General features: G+C 40.0%; 1 protein-coding gene across 1 annotated transcript in view; it reads right to left on the bottom strand.

The window, feature by feature from the left end:
• Nucleotides 1–22274, bottom strand: part of LGR4 (leucine rich repeat containing G protein-coupled receptor 4) — a 54633-nt gene extending 32359 nt beyond the window's left edge. The window contains exons 1-2 of the mRNA XM_053449165.1: nt 21731–22274; nt 2088–2159 (exon numbers count right to left, since the gene is read on the bottom strand). Of these exons, the coding sequence (XP_053305140.1) occupies nt 2088–2159; nt 21731–21954 (296 nt within the window). The 5' untranslated portion in view covers nt 21955–22274. The remainder of the gene's footprint in view (nt 1–2087; nt 2160–21730) is intronic.
• Between the last annotated feature and the right edge of the window lie 756 nt (nt 22275–23030).

Here is a 23030-nt window from a genome sequence, read left to right as displayed (position 1 = left end):
CTTTGGTTAAACGATATAAAAGGTGCATCCCTTAATTAACAGAAAGCCGTGGCCAACCCTGGAGAGTCAACAGGACAATTGTTCTCTTGCATTCTAAATGCTTTTTAAGCATTCCCTTTTGTCTGAATAAAAGAGACAGTCATCTGGAAGTAATTTGCAAATGTCTGTTGTATCAGCCAAAAAACAAACAGCGGAGACCACCGTGAGCAGCGGTACAGGAGGAGCGGGGTACACGGGGCATACTAGGGAGGAGGTGTTCTAAATAATGAAAAGCAGCATTCCAGGTTTGGCTATCATTCACAAACCACACCTAGCATAGATTTGTTAGGATATTCACATGGCGTCCTAAACCTGTTTAGTATAGAAGAAAAATGTTAGCGTGGTAGGTTTGGAATGTGACATTGGGCTCGCGTATTATGAAAAGACTCCTATATGACAATTCACTGCTTGGGCATCCAAAACAACGGCAGGGGAGCAGAATATCATCACTGCCCACTAACCCATCCATGTTTCCCTGCCCCCTGTCCACTTCCCTCCTATTTAGAGTTTCTGGGGCTAGCTCCACCCCCTACATGCAACTAGCCCTGCCCACATATGAAGCCACACCCCTAGAAGAGGGAGGCCCCCGGGTACCCTGGGATGTTCTAAAATACCCCAATAACTTGCTAAGTCTTTTAGTAACAAACTGTATTTCACCAAGGATGGCGGGGACCTATCGCCGATTGTGTCCATTTTTTTAAATATTTCTATTTATTTATTTTTTGGCAAGTGGAAAGAGATCAGATTCATTATAAAAATAACCTGCCTGTCACACCTTGCAATTAAATCCAATTTCGTACCAACAGCCACGCTCAATGTTTTCCCATTGTATAAACCAGGCCATGTCAGTCCAACTCTAATTAACGCAAAGAATGTGTTTATTGCGTTAATTTTAGAATTTGGGAAGTAAAGTCAACATTTTAATCAGGGAGACATGTTTTGATTTAACATCCCCGTGGAATTTCTTTCTGAAACGCTAATTATTTTGTTATTCTATAGAAATTACGAGCACTGACCACACAGGGTTATTTGACAAATCGTAAGGTTTGCTTCTCTTCCAATATGTTGTCAAGTCAGCCCTAACCGAAGTCAGTCGGAGGACCCGTTCTAGGAATTGTGGACTTTATGCAGAATAAAGGTTTACCGGCTTTGTTATAAAAAAGGCTCCCACCCACTTAGATAATGTAAGCACCGATTAGTTTCAACTGACACTGATTAGACTCTGTGTGTGTTTTTTCTTTGAAGTAAATGGTTGCAATTATAGAAAGTAACTCTTTGAGACTTTCATACTATATCTACAACTATATAGACCTGTAACATAATATATATATATCTTTGAGACTTTCCAACTATATAGATCTATGTATACGAGACTTTCCAACTACAGTATATGTATAGATAAGATATTGTACACATGCACATAATGGCGTAAGTCTTCCGAGCACAGAAGTATTAGCATTATAACCAACAAAAGTTAAAATAAAGCGTTCAAAGCAATGTGCTTCAAAGGGACACCAAAATGTGCTAGATTCCCATACTTCACCACTGATGCGTAGAAAACAATAGATTAAAATACATGTAGTTACCCAGGAACATAGACTTTGACGACAGATAGGAACTATTTGGACCTCCTAGCCTGCCGATTCTCAAACCATTATTAGTCCTTGGTCTTGTCTTGTGCCTATCGCATGCATGTTCAAATTCCCTCACTGTATCATCTACCACTTCTGCTGGAGGCTTTTCTACTTATCTACCACCCAATTCCAAAGGATAACATATGGTGTTTAGTCCTCAAATACTTGACTGATGGCTATTATGAACAAAAAACTTTTTCCATGCTAGCCACAGATCAGTTTTGCCGACCAAAGTTCCTCAACAACTCAGATTGGTGGATGAATCACGGTCTACTGTACATTCATCAATAAGTCAACAGAGCTTTGGAAAGAGAAAGAAAAACTACATTGTTGGGGAGATGTGATTTAAAAAAGATCCTTCACTTTATCATAGAAAGTATTGACATTTTATTTACACGTAAAATTCATACTTACAGCTCTTCTAGATATGGGAAGCCTTTAAATGCTCCTTCTGGCAGCTTGGTGATATTGTTCATACTGATATCCCTGTTAAAAAGAAGAAAAAAAAGGTCAAAAATATTTTCATAGATAACCCCAGCATAGTTTTAACAGATCTGGCCACGATTTACAGCTGAAATTCATCAAACATTGCAAATACATGGATCAATCATAAATATTAACTAATTTCACATAACTGATAACAGGCAGGAGGGTTATTGTTGTTGCGATCCCAGAGAAGACCTTAATACCCTTTAGTGGGACAAAATATTAATGGAATGAGCTGTTGAGTCACCAAGTATAGGCAACAGCAAGCTTTGTGACAAACGCTTAGCTATTTGCTCCGTAGGTACCACTGACTTCCCCAATGAGTTGCCTCGGAAAGTGATGCCCTCGACACTGTCTACCCCCGATACATACATTTTTAAGAGCTTAAAGACTTCTTTTCTGTGCTCACAATGCCATTGGGTTACATTAGGAATTAGTGGTATATATAACCCCACTTCTGCAGGTTGTGCCCCACGGTGGAAGGTCTTTGTATTCTAGGAAGTTTAGCTCGGTCTGTATTTTGACAATCTCATGAAGAACCATTAGATAAGACAGAGGTCTGAGATGAAACTCGTAGAATCATATTTATTATGGAGAAACTGTAGCAGTCCAGGGTCAAAGTGCATAGATAAGAAAAGTCAACAGGACATTTCCCTGGCTGTTCTTGATAAATGCGAAGCATTCACCTAGCTCCATGTTTCACTCGATACACATAGTTCTATGTATTTTACATCTGATACAGGGTTGACATCTTCTCTGGGAAGCCATGGCATTGACTGGACAGATAGTAAACTTGCTTGAGTTAAGTTTTACCGGTACGCTAGAAAAATACCAGTTGGGTGACAACTCTAGTTTAACAATTCTGGTTTGGGTATAACATGGTCTAGTAAGATATATTTTTCATGTAGACCAGAGTCAGCTGTGGCCAAGAAACACATGTTCTGTATCCAAAATTAGTTCCCAGTTATGATTTATAGACTAGGCTTCAATGGTGCTGCAACGAAGAGACCTCATATGTTTCTGTATCCGTGGTAACCACATAAAAAACACAGAATGGGCAGACATGCTACATCATTACCCAAATTACTCAAAAATTATGTGAACCGCAAAATCTTCAATGGCGTGACAGCAGCAGGGATTTATGTGCTAATTTGTTGAGCTATATTGATCTTCTTGTGACCTGTGAACGTTGGTTCGTGGAGATGTTCCAGGAAACAAATGCTGACTGGCAAGAGCCAATACCTCTTGGCCAGCTGGACAGAAAATGACCGCTGTGAGGAGCCAGGTAAAGAAACATAAGCGTTTCGATTGATAAAAACGCATAGGACTTATTAGAGATGTATTCACATATGGCGATAACGTCTATAATCTGCGCCCATATTCTATATTTATAAAATGAAAGAAAATTGTGTCTTTCCCAAGTTCCTGCCCATGCCGCACCACTACTTGGGGCTTGACCTACCCCATCGTGCATCCTACAGAGTGTAGGAGAGGACAAATCCAGGACATAATACCCCATCGTGCATCCTACAGAGTGTAGGAGAGGACAAATCCAGGTGACCAACCCTGGGGAGCTCTTCGGTATAGTTATACGTAGTTGACTGAACCAGAAGGGTCCTCTATATTCGCAAAACATGTTGCGTTATGCGTTACTAAAATTTACGTGCGGGAGCAAACGATAAAATTGTTTTGCATCCACAAATTATCCAAAGGCCAATTATCCAACATCACCAGAGATTGGGCAACCACTCCTGCCTGTAAAAAAAGAGATAGCCAAGAAACTTCTGCTGCTTGCCTCAAGTTTAAACCACAACATTGGTACGTTACTTAAAAAGTATAGGACACGCCAGTGTACCTTTCACGGAAAAGCTGTTCCCAAAATACAAAAACCATAAACCACAAACCCTAAGAGGAGGACATAATCATAGAACTTGCATACGAACATATCATGTTACTATTTAATCTGGCAGGACTCCCACTTTTAACAATTTTTAACAACTACCATCAGCTGTCCTCAGGCTTGTGGCCATAACCCAGAGAGGCGTTTCGCACACTGTCCTTGGTGGGCTGAAGGTCACAGCAATGCTCTACCATCTACAGAACCATTTATATCAGAGTCATCCAACAGACAAAAGTTTTTACGCCACAATTTAAAATATCACTCTCTGTATCTTATTCTTGCAGACCCAGGGTTGTGAAAATAGGGGTTTTTAAGTCTAAAGTCCTAAATTAATACAGAATCTGTTGTAGAGAGGTCGCGTCGTTCATGGTGTTGCCTTTCAGCCAAAAAAGTAGAAGGAAGAAAAAAAATGCATAGGCTTTAAAACAAAATTAATAAAAAAATATTTTTTTTTCCAGTAAAATAACTGGTTTTAAGATAAATCTTTACTCCTGAAAGTAAAAATCACCAGAAAAAGCTTGTTCACCGTAACATAATAAAAGGACGAGTAAATGTTTCTTTATAGTAGGCCAGAAAACCTTATTGGCACAAACAAGGTACGCAAAGACACTTCTGGGATGGAAGCAGCTAAATGTAAATTATGGTACGCATTCACAAATAGTGTTTTTTGGAAACTGAAAGTAAATCATTGAGTGGTTCTGGAAAAGAGAGCCAGCTAGCTCTCTGGTACTTTTAAATTAGACATGATGGTTTGGAAGCACTGGCCTAAAATAGCCAGAAGGAGCATGAGGAGTACATTCTGCCTTAAAAATGGAAAATGTGCTGTATGCATTAGTGGTTTTCTCCCCACGGCCATGATGAAGATTCCTTGTATCCTAGCAACGTTTATTATCGTGTAATAGAAAAAATTGTTTTGGGGGAAAAATACATAAATATAAATATATTTCTACAGGATTGTCAACTCTATTTGATTGGCTGGCAACAAATGGCTTTCAGCTATTCTGACCTGTGGTCCAAATCCAAGCTTAACACCACGCATGCAAAAATAGGGGGCGGGGATAGGTTATGTGGGTGGAGCATTTCACCCAAGGGTGCCCACGAGTACCCAAGGGTGCATTCTAACGCAATCCTTACTTCCTTTGCTTTCAGTTTCCAGCAGTGGGGATATTCATGAAACGTCTTGTTTGCACGAGAGTTCAGCGCCATGCCATTTACCACTAAATATCTCACGCAAATAAAATGTATCCCTTGTCCGTCACGGGCACAAAACTGGTAAATCTGATATTAAGGTTCCACCTACATGAACAATCCTGCAAGAAATTGTCTCTCTCCAGATCCATTTCATTTAGACCAGACTGCTGGAAAGGCTGCAGTTAATAGATTGAGGGGTCAGGCTCCAGAGATAAAACTCATATTACAAGCCTAACAAGAATTGGAAGAGAGGAAAAAACCATGCCACCCTCTGGGAATTTCACAGACTCATTAGTACAAATTATTCCCTGGCGCTCCCATCAATATAATTAAAAGGTTGGCCTTTTCAGATTACAGAGTCTCCTTAAACTAGAATTTATATACGATTTATATTTAACATCCATTGACCTGGATGGATCGAGGATGAAGTCTGAGCGCTGGCACGTTGGAAGGACACATAGCTTGACCTGCTCACCTCCATCTGAAGATCTAAGATCGCTTACAAACTGAAACCATATATAAAAATAATTTGATATCATCTATACATTTGGTAGTGCTGGGCTAACCTATAAATCAGAGTGCCCAGTGTCCCAGTTTTCTCTGGATAGTCCGATTAAGACGCCACTTCATGGAAGTATCTCTTGAATGCCACCAAAGCCTCAATGTGATGAGTAACTCAAAGATTAATTGAATATCTTTGATCACCTCAACTTTATTTCTTAAACGACAAATACATATGTTTGCATTTTTTTTAAATAATTAAAAACGCTCAAATAGAAGTAAAATAAAGAGCGTATGTAAGGGGCAGGACAGTGACACGCTCTCCGCGCTTGGCCTGCCACGTTTCCCGGTTGTAGTTTGTTGATCCACCTAGTGCTTACAAAATGTCCGAGACGGTAGAAACCTAACATTAAGGAGAAAATAAATATTAGCAAATAAAAACGAGTTGCTGACTCGGAGCCAAATTGCAAAGCAAATAATGTGAACAATGTCAATTGGACCAAGTCACGTAGGTTTAATTTGTAAGAGGGTGATGTTCCTTCGAGCTGCAGCGAGCTGCACGGTCAACCTCCACCCAAGATACAAAGCAAATATGTTTAATAAATCCCAGCAAGCAAAGCTTAATTAACATCAACCTGTTCCAAACTGTGGAGGTAGAGAAAAGGCAATTAAAAGGAGTTGAAAAGAGCACAGGGTAAGCACCCTTTGTGTATGAGGAAATCACGCACAAATGTCATGCAGAATTAGCTTTCACTAAAGGGGACATCCTGCAGCTATGGCTGATGGACGCAAATAAAAGGTCCTTTACGAGCAGACTAAAAGCAATGACGCTCGAATACTATTCTGTTAAAAAATTACAGAACGGCAAACACCAAATCAGTTCAAACACTGCAGTCCTGGCTTGGTCAAGACAGTCCCAACACTGGGACTTGAGTCCTAAGTCATGGAAGCTCCATTCAATGCCCAGGGTGTTCTGTGGGCTAGTCAGTGCCAGGATCTAGCAACACGGTACTGCTCTTGTAATGCGCTGAGCTTGTTAATGGCTAAGCTGCATGTGGCATAGTGGCGGTGGGATAATTAAGACCCGAGTCGCATAAAATATATCTGGAGGGCCATTTCTAAAATGTGACCGTCCAATAAGAAACACCTGCAAATAGGAGGAACAGAAGCCTCGTTAACTGAGCTTTCTCAGCAAAGTGTATTCCAGGGATGTAAAAGGAGCCAAAGTTTAAAAAAAATAAAAAACTTGAGAAAAAGATGTAGAAATAATCTAGATTGTAAGATCTTTTGAGTAGGGCCCTCCTTACCCATTTCTGTAAGTCATTATGTTATATACTACTTGTGTTGTCTCGTTTACCCATTGTACAGCGCGGTGGAATATGATGGCGCTATATAAAACAAATGTAATAATAATAATAATAATAATAAATAGATATAGGGAAAAAAAAAAAAACAAGCCCAACAATGACAAAAAGCATGTGGATTAAAGATTAACCCTCTAAGACCCAGAAGAGAGCGCAAGGAATCGCAACGTACTGCGCTTCAGAGCCTCCTCAAAAGGTTCCGTTCACAATAAATCTTTTTATTTCCCAAGTATTGCAACAGTTGCAGTAAGAAAGAGGTAAAAAAAAAAAAGCCTTTTTTACAATTCAAAGATAACAGCCATCACAACACCCAGTGTTAGGGGGGAATCCATATTTTCTTTAAGCTAAATCAACGAGCAGCTGCCCTTTAAAAGAATGGTCAGGGAGGGGGGAATAACAGCCAATAATTGGCTTCTTTCACCTCCGTTAACCACAAACAAAAGTGTCAGTTATGTTCAGAATGCACAAAGTGCACCAATGGACAGCCAGCAAATTTGGCCAATGGGGACAGAGGACAAATAACCCAGTAGCATTTGTTCTCCCCCCCCCCATTCTTTTGTTGAGCATTTCAAAGCCCTTAATTAAGACCTGCACAAAGAACCCCTACAGGCTCCGCTCAATAAAGAATTACACGCCTGTTTTGCCGAACATAAAGGGAGGTAGAAAAAAAAATTGCCATTTATTCGCTAACTTGGAAAGCACTTTAATAAAAAATAAAAATGAAAAAAACACCTTAAAAAGAAACTACTAGATTTCTGCTGGCAGCTGCAAAACATACAAAATACATATTACACCCAATGTTCCCATTTTAGTGACAACAAAAAAAAAAAAAGTTACTGTTCAATCCTACAAATGGCATACAAACAGGTAACCATTTCCTTCCCGTTCAAAGGTTTGAACATTTTGCGTTAATTTGTAAATTAAGGTTTTTTTTTTAAAGTTTTTAAAATGTTTCCTTGCTTCACAGGCTTACATGGAGCCATTATGTCTGCTGCCCATGGGATTAAATGCAACCTACATATTAAAGCGCTAGAAACTACATATAGAAGCGTTGAACAGATGAACCATTTGGCCCCATCCAGGCTGCCCATTATTCCTACTGTAAAGACCTTACACCAGTCCTTGGTCTAATATTAGAGGACAGCTTTAGGCTTATCCCAAGCAATACCCTAAACATTTCTGCTGCCGGACGGGGTAAATTCAATCGAATCAGACATCAGGAAGTACATTTCAGCTCCAACCCTACAACGATGGCTCCCCTCAACACGGATGGCTCGGGTGAAGGGAGGGAGATGAATCAAAGAGTTAATAGCACAACATGCTTCGGTATAGGGAAGAATAGGTGGCTTCGGTATTTGATTTAAAAAATAAGGCCGTAAACGAGTAAGAGAAACACTCCCTAAGTTGTAAACTATAATCAAGAACATCTTCCATTAACCTACAATTACCCTGGTGTGACCCCTTCCGTGCCTATGCCGCCTGCCAAAATCCATGATGCAACCTCGCACAAGCATAGTATTTATTTCTAAGTAGGGGAATAAATATGCACCATCTTTTGGCACAGAAATTATTTTTTTTAAGCACACACACACACACAAAAATTGTTGCTATGTGGGCCATACAATGGCCTTCAGCAAACAGTACATATACAAAGAATTGCTAGCCCTTCTGGCTGTGAAATAGTTGTGGCAAACATACAGACGGCTTTAACCCTTTGTTTTCGGGGGGGGCAATGTGACTCAATGAAACAGCATAGCAAAGTGTTAAAGTTAACCCCTTTATGCACGTTAATGTGGAGAATGCCTGTATTTTAACTGTTCAGAAGAGTTGGCTTTTGGACCATTGGTGACCACGTGAGCCATTCTAATTCCAGCATGGCCTGGTACGCAGCTGGTCTACAGCTTCCACATATGGGTTAATGAGGTCATTTGTCAGTTCATCACAGGTAAAAGGTCTTCAGGAGAATACCTAAAAGCAGCCAACACCCCCCCAGGCATCTATTTAGCATCAATCACAAGGCCGTATTCTCAGAAAGACAAAGATATCCCACGGTTTGCGCTTTCAAAGATGCAGAGCTGATTGACAGACGCAAATCTCCAGAGAACCAAAGCGTCACACGGAGTTCTACATGGAGGAAGAGGTTGAAAGGCAGCCGTTCGGTGAAAGAATGGGGCCTATGAAATCCTATGCTGACGCAGGTCTCTCTAATGCAGTGCATGCCTCATGTAACTCGTGGAATGTCTTCACTTTGTACCTGATGTATAGGTTCCTCAAGAGGTGAAAAGCTTTGTTATACTTGAAACCAGGAAACGACAAAACAAGGTCTTGAAGAAAACCGTGTTCATTTAGTCCTACCCTGCCCGGAGACATGTCAAGAACGGTTATGCCTACAACATTCTCCATTCTATGCTTTAGAGACTATAGCTCCTAAAAGTCTCAAAGTTGATGGTGCAGACCTGACAGCTACCGAGCATTCCAGCCAGCGCCCCAAATTCTTAGGCATGTGCAGATGAACTCGGGTATCAAAGTGGGGCTATCCCTCTTGATTTGAGGCACCTTGTTGGAATGACGATACACGAGCATGGAAGACCAATGTCAAGTACCCAGCCTCACTGGGCACAATGGGAGTTGTAGTTCATAACAGTCAGATTGCTAGTAGTTGACTCTCCTTGTGCTAAAGGTTAGATTGTGTGATGATGCAATTGGTATCACGCTCCACACCCATCTTTTACACCACCAGGCGATCATTTGTAGAGGAAACGCTTGGCTCTACTGGGTGCGCTGAAATTTAAAAGGCCACAACACAAACTGGCATTCATGGAAACCTTTATTGCTCTTTGGAATGTTTATCGTAAAAGACTAATCAGCGTAAAAGTATTTACTTAGATTTTATGCTATTATTGAGTGAGACAATGACAACTTTGAAACACACAATTATGTGCATTTACAGGGAGATAGATGTGTTTTCACTTTTTAATCACACATGCCAACAATCCTGAATTGACCAGGATAGTCGCAACAAACCATAGACCTCAGGTACCAGTGACTGCACGTAAACAATTCCCAAACTGGGTGCAGAGTATGCACAGGGGGCAAACACGTACAAACCGCATAACACAAACATAGCACGCTGTGATGTCACAACTGCACCCATGTAATCCGAGACCCATGCGTGATGTCATCACTATTTATCTGGCAAATGGTGGGCATCGGGTCTTGGATTCATACACAGGTTCCCGGTGATGACTTACCACCTAAAAATACAAACAAATGTAGCTTTTTGGCCATTGTTGAGTGGTATATGCTGATTCAGCAATAAACTGAGTGTAATAAACAAAAAAAGTCTAAATAATAAATTAAAATTGCAGATAAAAAAAAAATAAAAAATTTGAAAAATAAAACTAACCCGACAAACTGCACAGGACCCATTACTATTAATAACTACTATAAATTTTTCATTTTTTTTATTTTTTTTTTAGCCCAGGAATCTGTGTGGGACTTGAGTTGTTGTCAACCCTTGCAGGTACATATCACCAGACATTAACCTTTTAATCACTGAGCCTATAATAATGCCATATAGTCTTTTTAAACCCTGGAGGCTATACTGGGGTTGGCTTATCTAGGAGATAAGGGGTAATCTCCTTTTTTTCATTCTTTCACATACAGTTTAAATGAGAGGAGAAGAAAAGGAGGATGACCAAAGCAACAAAAAAAAGCTTTTCATTAGAACTAAGAAAACAGAGGGAATACGTGGATCATGTCACACAATAGATACATCTCTAAAGATGAATAAAAGAAAAAGGCACTGCAAACACCACAAGCTGAAATTTACAATTGTATTAATGCACCACAAAGTGTCCCTCTTTGGGTCCCAAATCCCTCTGTCCCTCTTTCCTCCCCTGATGTCCCTCTTGCAGCCAAGCAATAGCTTGGGGGTAACAATTACTCAGCCTTGCTACAGTTTCAGGTTGGACCGGTAGATAAGAAGGGAGTGGAGTTTAAGATATAAATCATGGAAATGCTAGTCTACATCTCATGGTCCTCACTAAAAACCCGAGGCCCTCTTTTTTCTTTTTTGATGTGTATATGACAGGGAATAAAATAATTAACACCTCTGGCCAGTTAATTAGCCCAGTAATTATTCAGGAAAACGTCACTTAACGTGGGAAACTCTTGATATCCAGCATTGGAGCAGAGGCATGGTTTTCGGACATTTCTATTATATTACTATTATTTTTATAACAACATACTCCAGAGCGCTGTACAACGAATGTATATATCTGAAAATTAGCGATCCAAAGAAAATATCAGTTTCATTATTATATTAATGTGCATAATTTGCAAAACTTCTGAACTATGGAGCTAAATTGGATATAGACATGGAGGGGTGTGTGTGGGGGGGGAAAGTATCGCAAACAAGATGACAGATGGAATAGATGAACTTCTCATTATAAATGGAAGGAGTGCAGTTCATTTGTTATGCTGAAGGTCTCTTTTTGTTTAGAGATTTGGCCTTAGATAAGCAGAAAAGTCATCAATAACCAGCAGAGACAGATGCCAGAAATGCTTCGATGGAAGCCACGCCTTGAGCCATCATGCCTGAACACACGCATGAACACCTGTGTACACGCACTGCGTATTAACTGGATATAATGTTACGCCAGCAAAACATCCCATGTTCTTTGTTGATGGAGGAGGGCGGCTTTTTTGGAACCTTACACTAGAAAACAAAAGCGGACGCAGCCAATGGGAATCTGCATTTCTGATTTGATTGGCTGATCCAGTGATGCAGGTTATGACCTCACCAATATGGCCGACGGTGTACCTAGCGATGATCGAGTCAAAGTGCGTGCGGATGCCGAGTAGGCAAAGTGTCCAAAGCTAGTGGAAGTCAAATGCTCTTCACAAAAAATGTAGTTCCCAACCCCCGATTTGGCCACACACACAAATTCACAAAGGAATCTGTTTACTGACAAAAAAACAAGAAACAATATTCAGATCTACAAGAATTATCCAAATCACTGTACAGCCCAAGGCCTACAGGACTGATGAGACTATTAAGGCCTCTTTTATACCATTCTTCATACAGAAGACAAAAGAAAAACATGAATAATAAAAAAAAAAAAATCTCTATACTAGGAACATTGGGGTGCGGGAAAGATTGAGAAACAAGAAAATTGCTCGTAGGACAAGGTTCCAAAATTTTACAACGAATTTCATTTTTTTTTTGCAACTGAACGTAAAGCAATGCGGAACCTTGCAAAACATTACAAAATACGTCTCACTGGTTGTGCGGCGAATTCATAGTTTGTTCCTGGTAGATATTTTACTAGAAGCGTTCACAAAGCAGCTTTTACAAGGTATACAGGAGGAGGGCCAAGGTACTTTGTCAAAAGCATAAATCACGTCGTAGGACAGCTTCAGGCTCTGCCTTGTTTGGAAATGCTTACTGTGCAACAGTGTTTCTCCAAACAAACCAAATGTGACAAGGGCCAAAGGGCAAGGAAGGTAATTATTGTAAGGAAATCTCTCACTAAGCCTGAACCCTATAGGAGGGAAGAATCGGGGTTGCGTAGAGGAGCAGGAAGGTGAATAGGGTAACAAAAATGTGGCTCATCGGCACAGAATTCACTTTACAAATAGATTAAGGATCATAGATTGTAAAATCACAACTGCGTAGCCTTCTTTTCCTTCTCTGTCATCTCCGTTTGTGTTATTGTTTATATTATCTTTAAGGTTTTTGTTAAATTTGTGTTTTTCTCTAACTGTAATAGCGCTAACAAACCTACCAGCACAATGGGGAAAAAAAATTGTAATAAATATAAAAAATCATAAAGGTGCTTATTTTTTATGCTGTGTGATTGGAGGGGCGGTAGGGGCCGGAAAATTATTATATGACCCATAAAGCCATAAATGTGAGGGATTTAAAATAATATATATTTATTATATATTTATAAAACTATTTCCTGCTGTTTCTATACACAGCTAACGTTTAAGGCTATAAAAGTTGGCCGAAAAGATGGGCATCATGGGTGCAAAGTGGGGCGGATGGATTAGAATTCCAAAAAAAGGGACTGTCCTGCTTAAAGAGGGACATTTGGGTGGAAGGTACGGCACCATGATGGCATATAACTTGAGCTCCTTTATACCTAGCTTGGGATCATAAAAGAAATGTACTTTAAGAAGCAGCAGAACGTCAAACCCTGGCTGGATACTGTTACGTAGTACAACATGATATACGGGGTGCCAGTTCTGAATATTTCAATCAATCATCAAATCAATAATCCGTAGACTGATTGAATATAATAAAGGATATTGACTTCCTCTGTTTTTTTTAATAAATCTGCTTAAAAAAGAAGCCATAAAAGGTTTTTGTTTTCAACTTAAAAAACTTGTAATACTGAGTGCTGTGAAATCTCAGCCTCTTTGTTTAACAACATGCAGTAAGATTAAGTCTTCATAGGTTTCATTCTCAGGAAAAATCAGCACAGATAAAAGATATACAACAACAAAAAATATTCACAAAGCATGCGATATGATAAAAATTACTGTATTTTCTGGCGTATAAGACGACTTTTTAACCCATGAAAAAAGTCGGGGGTCGTTTTATACGCTGGGTGCTCAAACTTATTGAGCCGGACTGGATTCACGATTCCCCACGAAGCCCCTAAAATTGTAGCGTATCTCTAGGGGAGGGGCGAGCAGAGAAGCCGCCTCCCCTGGGCCGGTCTTCAGGGCGCGTCATATCCCGGCGCGTAGTGATGAGGGAGCAGTAAAGCAGAGGTCTGAAATGACAGACCTCACGCTCCCACAACTGGATGGAAGATAGAAGATGAGAAAGGTAAGAGATGGGGAGAAAGGGGTGTAAGTGCAGTGTATATATGTGTGTGTGTAAGGTCAGTGTATGTGTATGGTCAGGTGTGTGTAAGAGCAGTGTAGGTATTTGTGTGTTTGTAGGCTGGGGTGTGTGTGTGTGTGTGTGTGTGTGTGTGTGTATAAAGGCAGCGGTGTGTGTTGAGGGCAGTGTATAGATGTGTATGTATGGACAGGCGTATGTTAGTATGTGTAGATATTATATATATATATGTGTGTGTGTGTGTGTGTGTGTGTAAGGGCAGTGTATGTATATGTCTGTATGGGCAGTATATGTGTGTTTGTAAGCTGGTGTGTATGTGTATATGTGTGTAAAGGAAGGGGTGTGTGAGGGCAGTGTATGTCTATACATGTGTGTGTGGACAGGCATATGTTAGGGAGAGCTGACCCACCCAATCTAAGCAGGCTTTGTATACAACAACCAGCCAATCACGGTAAGGTACATCGCTTGCCGTGATTGGCTGGTTGTTGTATACTGGGTAGAGGGGTAGCCTTATACGGCGAGTATAGCCCAAACTCTATATTTTAACTGGAAAAGTTGGGGGTCGTTTTATACGCCGGAAAATACGGCAGAGACATATATGGGGGGGGGCAATTTTTGTATGCTAAGTCGCAACGCCTTCTGGGTAGAAATACCTCCGTAGTGCACCTGACACACAAACTTCATGAAACATTAACCAGGTTAGTCAATAGAAAGCCATCAATCTCAGAAGGCCCCGGCAAAACCAACAAAAGGTAAAAACCTGATCACATGCAAAGAATTCTCACAGAAAAAAAAAAAAAAAAAAATCGCCATCTTTGACATTTCTTTTTTTTTTCTTCACAATAACCAATCGTTTCCAGGACAATAGTGAAATGAAATGAATGGCGAGATCTAACGACATTTGTTACGTTATTATATAATACAGGCAGGTACACGGGCTGGAGAACCAGCTTGCTAGAACAACCATTGCAGTAAACATATTTATATTGGATAACGCTGAAAAAAATGTGAAAAAAATTAAATTAAAAACACATAAACACATATATATTTCTATTTTTACGGCGCAATTTAGTTAAGAAAATAAAATGCTAAATACATGTAGCCAAAGATAAACAAATAGTTCGCCCTCAAAAATGTTTTAATAGTAGAACCAGTTTATAACACTTTTGGTGTCAATACGCTCAAAGATAAAAAAAAAAATAATAATAAACCCTTGCACATTTGTAATAGCAATAAATGCATCCAAGTTATAGATCCAACATGGCCGCTCCCAGCAACCACAGTTGTGTAAAGCAAATTCATTAATGCCCCCCCAAAAACATTGCAACTGCAAAAAAAAAAAAAAAAAAGTTAGTTATGGATATGTACGTATTCCTTAAATGTAATTTTTCTGGAGTTTTTTAGAAAGGCTTTTTGGTGGCTGCTATAGAACCGGAGGTCATTTATGGATGTATTTTATACACCAGTGCCAAGGACCTCGGTTTAGGAAGAGCTATCGAGATAGTCTGTGCCGGCCATCGGGCGTTGCAGAAGCTTCAGCATCCCGTCCTCCACCTATCATACCTTTTGATTGCCACCTGCCATTTGGGTGTTAAGACAAAAAGATGAAAAGAAGCAACATCTTGGGAGACACCCCCACACGCCTTTGGGGAAAAAAAGGAACGTGCCGCGGTATAAAGTACAGTTCAAAAGACAGAAAAAGATAATTACCCTTATTTAATAACCGTGAGTCTTTATAATGGTCAATAACGCCTTAAGTGGAGCAAGACAGCCCTTATGATCCGCCGCTGCCTCTCCGTTTAAAGTTTCTCTTTGAAAGTTGTATAAATCTCTCATACATGAATCAAAATCCGAAACAAGAAATGGGTCCCTGGCCTGGTGACCTTACAAAGGAGAACTATTCGCAGGCAAACAGTGGTCAAAACATTTTTTTCTAGAAAAAAAAAATAATAAAAAAACAAAACAAAAAAAACACGGAAAGCCACAAATTGTTGTAAATTATGGAATTTGCTGTTTACAGGATCGGATTTTATAGATAAATATTTTGGGGTTTTTTTTGCACATAATAATATAAAAACTATTGTATGATTGATAATGGGGGGGGGTAAAAAAAATGGTAAATTTGATAATGCAACTAAAATAAATAATGTAATAAATAAACATGGTTCCTTTATGAATACCCTTACCCCAACCAGAGAGATATTTCGGGCAGAACTGGAAATTTATAGAACAAGAGTAAGCAGGCTGACCGAGTTCAATACAGACTAAAAACTTTAAAAATTCCTCAAGAATAGAGCATTTGCATTTATGGGTGCAGCTCTCTGTATTTGGGTGCACCTCAACAATCCCTCATTTAAATCAGTTCCACAAAAAAAGTGGAAAAATTAGCTGTCAAAGTCTTCTATACTGAATCAGAGTAAAAAAGTGACATTTAAAGATTTATAACTGCAAAAAGGAATCCAAAAGCTGTCACGAGACAAGATAAATCAGTTCCCCGGTTCAGACACGCACAAAATTGGTCAACAAACCCCCTTTTTGGTTCACCGGTATTTAAAGGAACCGGTACGGATGCCAATTGGTCGGCAGCAGGTGATATTTTTTAAGCGGTGGGAAAGTTAGCAGGCAATCGGACGGCAAGGGGGGGAATAAAGGAGGCTCTGGGGTTTCCCACAGGTTTGACTTTACCCCGTCTGTGAAAATATTTAGCGCCCTGAAGCGAGGAATGAACCGGTACCAAAAGGAGGGGTCCACAACACTTAGGTGTCAACTCGGTTTGTGGCAGACTAGGAAGCCAAGGGATCAACCGAAAAAGAAGAATTCCCTACTTTGCCCATTGCTGGTTTTTTCTTATTTTATGGTGTCGAGAAATTCTCAGAAACCTGCAAGTTTACACTCCGGTGTTAAGTTGGCAATATCCTTTGGAAAATGTCTTTGTGAATCAAGAATATACAAACATTTTGTTTTTACATCCCTTTTAAGTGCCAGAGGGTTAACTTAAAAGGGTTAAAAATTAACTTTTGATTTAATAGGATTTTTTCCCACATTTGTTTTTTTAAATTAAGCACCTATTCCAATTTTAAACTGGTATTTAGTATTTAGTACGCTTTAGTATTTTTCATATATTATGTATATTGTGGTTCAATTGACCGATTCCAAGCAACTGAAAACTACAAGCCCTATAATAATAATAACAATAAAACCGGTATTTTTTTTTTGTTATAATGGAATTTTGATTAAAATAACAAATGACAATAAATACATTTAAGGACGGCAGGAGCGGAAGAGCACCCAGCCGTGTGCTGCTGCTGCATGAACACGCGATCAGGTATTACATGTTACAGTCCAAACGTCCCGACTTGTTAGCGCTTGTTTGTTTACCTTTAAATTCCTCCGTCACGATGCCGATCAACCGTGTCTGTCCAACCGCCAAGATATACATGCTGTATTAGCTCACATTTATCACGACATAGAACCTCATTGACTTGTCCTATTGTAGCCAAAGCTTTTCATGAAGGCCAATTTTATTTTCCCAAAAAATGTATTGTGTACCAAATGCTTGGCAAATCAACCTGTAAGCTCCCCCCACACACACACACCCCGATCCACCAACACAGTATATATAAGGGTGTAAATAAGAGATTAACCTTAAGCCAAAAGACCAACCATCTAGACCTCCTGGTTGGCAAACACAAGCCAAGACCACACATTGTCGCACGGCAAAGACAAAAAGTGTCTTGATCTGAACTCCTAGGGGTAAAGAATACATCGCAATAAGCTTGTCAAGGTTTCTTAAGGAACCTACAAACAGTGCGAAGTGTATTTTAACATCTTGGGTGCCGGAGTACACCCAAGAACAACGTTCCTCACCCATATGACTCCGTTCTACGCATAGATCACGTGCTGTTGAGGGGGTTTTCATTTTAAACAGATGAAAATATCTATATGTTCTACTGCACAGTCAGATCTGCCGGCACCAGTAAAAGGTAATTTCTCTGATGCTGCAGGTTCTTGCACAAAGGAGCTTACAATCTAGATTTCCCAACCAAAGATATTAGGAAGGCAGTTGACAATGCGGCATCTCAAGGATCGTCCGATGGAAATTGTGGTGGTTCCTATTTAAGACTCAACACCACAATGAGTTTTCTTTGATGCATCAAACGTGTATACAGGAGGCTTATGAACAAAGAGAAATTCTGGTGCAAAGTCGACACAATAGTCAGGAATGTTGTGTTGGTTGCCATGGCGATTGTACCACTTTTACCACTCTGCAGAAATGCTGTTCTGTATTATGCGAGCCATTCCATTAACAAGCCACAACTGTTCATAAAAAATCATAAGTCTTAATATCTTGTCATCAGACATTTTTATGTAAATTCAAAACATTAACATTTTTTTTAAATTAATCTTCATTAGCTGTCATACTAAAATGTTTCAGAGACATTCATTCATAAGAAAAAATGAGTAAAAAAAAAAATCAAAAAAAAATCACATTTGAACTAGTAGCACACAGAAACAAAATATGTCTGTCCATATGGAGAAAAAATATAAAATAAAAAAATTTAAAAAAAAAAAACACAAACCACAGCATGCTAACAAATCTGGAATTCTGACCTGCCTGCGATCTGGAACAGGAGGAAAAACTCATATTGATTTAATTTTTTTAATACAGATTAATATGCATGATTAAAAAAAAACCTCAATTTGTACAGTATTTCAGTATAATGGGAAACTTGCGCACACGCTTCACTAAATAGATCCAAACCTCATTTTCTTGATTGTTTTAAAGCACGAGTTCCGCGTATTTATTTTTTTAATCAAGGTCAACTTCTAACACATTTCTTTTTGACGTCTAGAGACCATCAAGCCACATCTATTCTATTTTACATCTGCAAACATGGCTTCCTGAAGTATTCGAGCATTGGGGTATTCTGAGCATGGAGGGCCAAGCCCCATTCCAGAGAGAAAACTATGGTTTGGAAAACTAAAGAATGAATTTGGACTGTAGGATCCGTGTTGGCCAACCTTACCCTAGATATAAAAGACTCTGCTCTATAACCTCGAACCTATCAAAATATAAACACATCTTCACCATGATGGTATCTACTGAGGTCATCTTGATCAAGTGCATGGCCAGAGCAACAGAGAACATATTCACGCCATCTTATTTTTACGTGTAGGGTAACTGAAGTAGAAAGGTAAATATTTTATAGACGATGGCTCTACTCATCCAACTGGCCTAACAAGTCTTGGTGTGAGGACACATCTGTCGTCATGATCCTCAAAGGATCCCAGTTACCCTACAGGAAACGTCACTTGCAACTTAACGTAACCATAAGACGCCATAACGTTTCAGACATGGATACTTAGTTACAGGATATGAGGCTCCATACATATGGTATAGCAGGGGAACTGTATCTATTGTTCGCGTGAAAGGTGTTGGACGTTAGGTTGATGAGCTTTCGCCCTGTAGAGAGTATTGCATGGTTTCCATAATGCCTACATACCAACGCGAAGGCCTTTAGACACAAACATAGCAAAAGACATTACTGTAAGCTACTGTATCTCAAAGAAAACGGGTATTGGTCTTAAATGACTTGGAAAACCTGCGTCGGTTTCTTCTTTTAACTCCAACGTCCTGAGAAACTAACATTCCAGTTTATATATAAGAGATGCAAATATAACACATTCATATAACCTGGCACTTGACACGGGGGATCAAAACATGACACCTCTGTTTCAAGTCACTGCTCCAAAAAGCTGAGTGAATAGTTTATTCTAACATATGCCAACGACACCCATGTCTGGGTGACACGCGCGTTTCAGCGGCACGTAGTTAATTCACACCTACCTAGTGAAATGTTTATTATACTGCAATAAACTTTAATTATTCCGTTTATAAAGCCCAAATATATTACAATTGACTCCATAATATGGAATCTTAAAAAGGTATAGATACATCCACAGCATCTAACCCACAACCCTGCGCAAATGTCAATATGGTTCCTCTACTACTTTGGGGAGCAACGGGTTAAAACATCTACCCAAACTGTGGGGTCTCAACCAGGTGTAAACAGTGGCATAACTCACACCCACGACGTATGTGTTTATACGTAGATACAACGAACTATATCATCTGTGACAATCTAACCTAAAGTCCTATTAATACGGCAATGAAAGGGTTAAATGGGCAATGAAGAGGTTTATTTTTACAGCATGGTTTGGCTTTATCAAGAAGTGTCCCTACTTCTCATTTGTCACACACACACACACATACTTGTAAATAGCCCCAAGCTCTGGCAATGCGCTACAACAATTAACCCCTTCAGTGCCAAAGCAAAGAGAGGAGTTTGCTTATGCCACCGGCAAAGAGTGGGTTACGTTATACTAGCCTTTCTGAACTGTTGGGCTTCTGTTATTAACAGGCAATTAAACAACTAGTGGTTACTGTACACATCACTAAGCAAATGGCATTTTTCCCCCCCAGAAAAACAGTTTTATCACTGACCCTATAGAATACGGTCTGCCATCGTAAATTACATTGCAGATAGTGGCCACCTTTCCCAGGAACTGACTGACCCAAATCGCTCTGTACTAGGCATGGCTCTGGATATTTAACCCCCTAGACCGATAATATTGCATATAAAGAAATATCTACAATATTCTATAGGCAGTTCTAGAAAACTTCCTGGATAGTGGAAAGTGACAGCCAAAACAATACTTTGCCCAAATATTTTTCTATCAGCGTTTCCTAATAGTTTCATAAAACCTAAGTAAATATTTATCAACCACATAGCGATGAGTAATGGGGGTTAATGTATACAGTAATGACTTATTTATAGAATGAAAGGCTACTATGAAACAGAACTAGAGAAATAAGGTTATCTCAGTGTCAGCGGGTGGCTAAATGGGGTCTGCAATGTCAGGATGTGAAAAGTTTATGAGCAGCACTAAAGGAGTAGGGTTATCACATAATAACATGGCTTCACAAGTCCAACTAATAAATTATATATATATATATATATATATATATATATATATATATATATATATATATATATATATATATATATATATATACACACACATACATATATATATATATATACACACACATATACACACACACACACACACACCTCTCCAGTACTGGGTATTCCTTCCTAATTCACATTGTTGCAATAATAATAATACAACAATGATACTCAATAATAATAATAATAATAAACAATAATGGGAATGAATACATATTCTGTATAAATTATTTTATTATTATTCATTATATTATGTAGAATTTAGAAAGAAAAACATACATTGCTTTATTATTACTATTATTCATAATATAATTTAGAAAAAAATACATTATTATTACTATGAATAATGGAATGAATACGTATTCTTTCTAAACTCTTTTATGAATAGTTATAATAAAGCAATTCATGTTTTCTTTCTATATTCTAAATAATAATAATAAATAATAATAATGCAAATGAAGGAGCAACACCTGGTAGTGAAGCCAGTATTTGTTGTACAATGCAGAATATTAATGAGGTTATAAATGTCTATTAGAAGGTATATTTATATCTAAAATTAGGAAATGTTTTAAGTAGAAGGAAAGTTAATTTAACCATCTAGCTGCCAGAGAGGCGAGAAACACCTTGAATTCAACCCCCCCCCCCAACCTTATTTTAGATCCCGAGTCATTGAAAGCTCACCCGAGCCAGGGGGAAGGTACATTGTTTCACCCTTCTGCCATACTTACAGAAAGTGAGTGAAGGCGCTGACTCCTTGGGGCACAGCGAGCAGTCCACTCCCGGAGCAGTCCACTCCTCCATCCCCGTCACATCGGCATGGCACAGGGCAAGGAGAAGGCGAGGAAGCCCCGCTGGGCCCACCTGAGCCAGGGGCCACCAGGCATACAGACAGGGCTACTGCAAGCCACATAGGACAGATCATCATCAACAGGGCCAGTGGGCTCCACAGCATGCAAGTCTGCTCCCCCTGCTCTATATTCCTGTATTGATGGGGGGCCCCGGTGCGGATCAGGGGGTGCAAAGAAAGAATAGTCCTATGGAGGGGATCCCTCCATGCAATGTGGATCCAGTAGCAGCGGTCACTCTGGATCCCTGATCACTTCCAGACTGGAGATCCTGTAGCTCTCCCCGTCTCCTGCCAGCTTTCCCTCTCCTTTCTTGCAGGCGATCGCTAAAACAAACAAGAGGAAGGACCGTGCTCTGCGCTCCCTCCTCCTCTCCTGCTCCTGGAATCGCTCTACAGATACAATGTAACCGCAGCCATTCCTCTCCCCACGCAGCCGGCCCCCATGCTAATGAGCCAAGGTGCATGCTAATGAGGGCCTGCTCCTATTGGCTGCCTCGTCCACAGAGGCTTTAATATGCAAATTCCAGCACAGGCACCATGGTGTCCTCTGATTGGCTGCAGAGTAAAGGGGAGGGGGGTGTGTCCTGGGCTTGGGCTCTGGGAATGTCATTTCTTTTATTGCTGGATGTGGCTGGAAAGATAAAAAGTGTGTGATCTGCACATGAGCCTGGCCTCCACTCACTGGGAAACATTTACATTCTTCATCAAATACTTCCTTCCAGTAAAATATTATCAGAAATGGAGCAAACTCCCCCAGTATCTTATAATCCCACTTATTTAGATGACTGAACCCTACAACAGCCCCCTATCTCCCCAATATACTTATAGGGTCCCCATCACATAGAAACATCGAACGTGGCGGCAGGAAAGACCTGTTTGGCACGTCTAGTCGTCCCGTTCTTCCCGCTGTAAAGACTTGGACCTTAATCGGTCCTTGGCAGAGCCAGAGTGGTGAGGCGAGACAGCCCTAGCGCTTTAAGACCAGCGACCGCTTGCTGGTGTATGTGTGGCCGACAGCTGGATATGGGTGGCAAGCCTTCATGGTCATGTAGCGTGTCGCCGGGCACATCCAGATGGCGGCCACACATTGCAGCACTTGCGGCAGGTCTCGTGAGTATGGGGCGCTGATGGCCTGTGGTCCACCTCTCAACCTCTAACCCTATCCAATCGGGACCCCAGGG

The sequence above is a fragment of the Spea bombifrons genome, chromosome 10, assembly GCF_027358695.1.
Source record: "Spea bombifrons isolate aSpeBom1 chromosome 10, aSpeBom1.2.pri, whole genome shotgun sequence".
Lineage (NCBI taxonomy): Eukaryota > Metazoa > Chordata > Amphibia > Anura > Pelobatidae > Spea > Spea bombifrons.
Note: the sequence above shows the minus strand (reverse complement) of the source record. Positions and strands in the feature narration are given on the sequence as shown.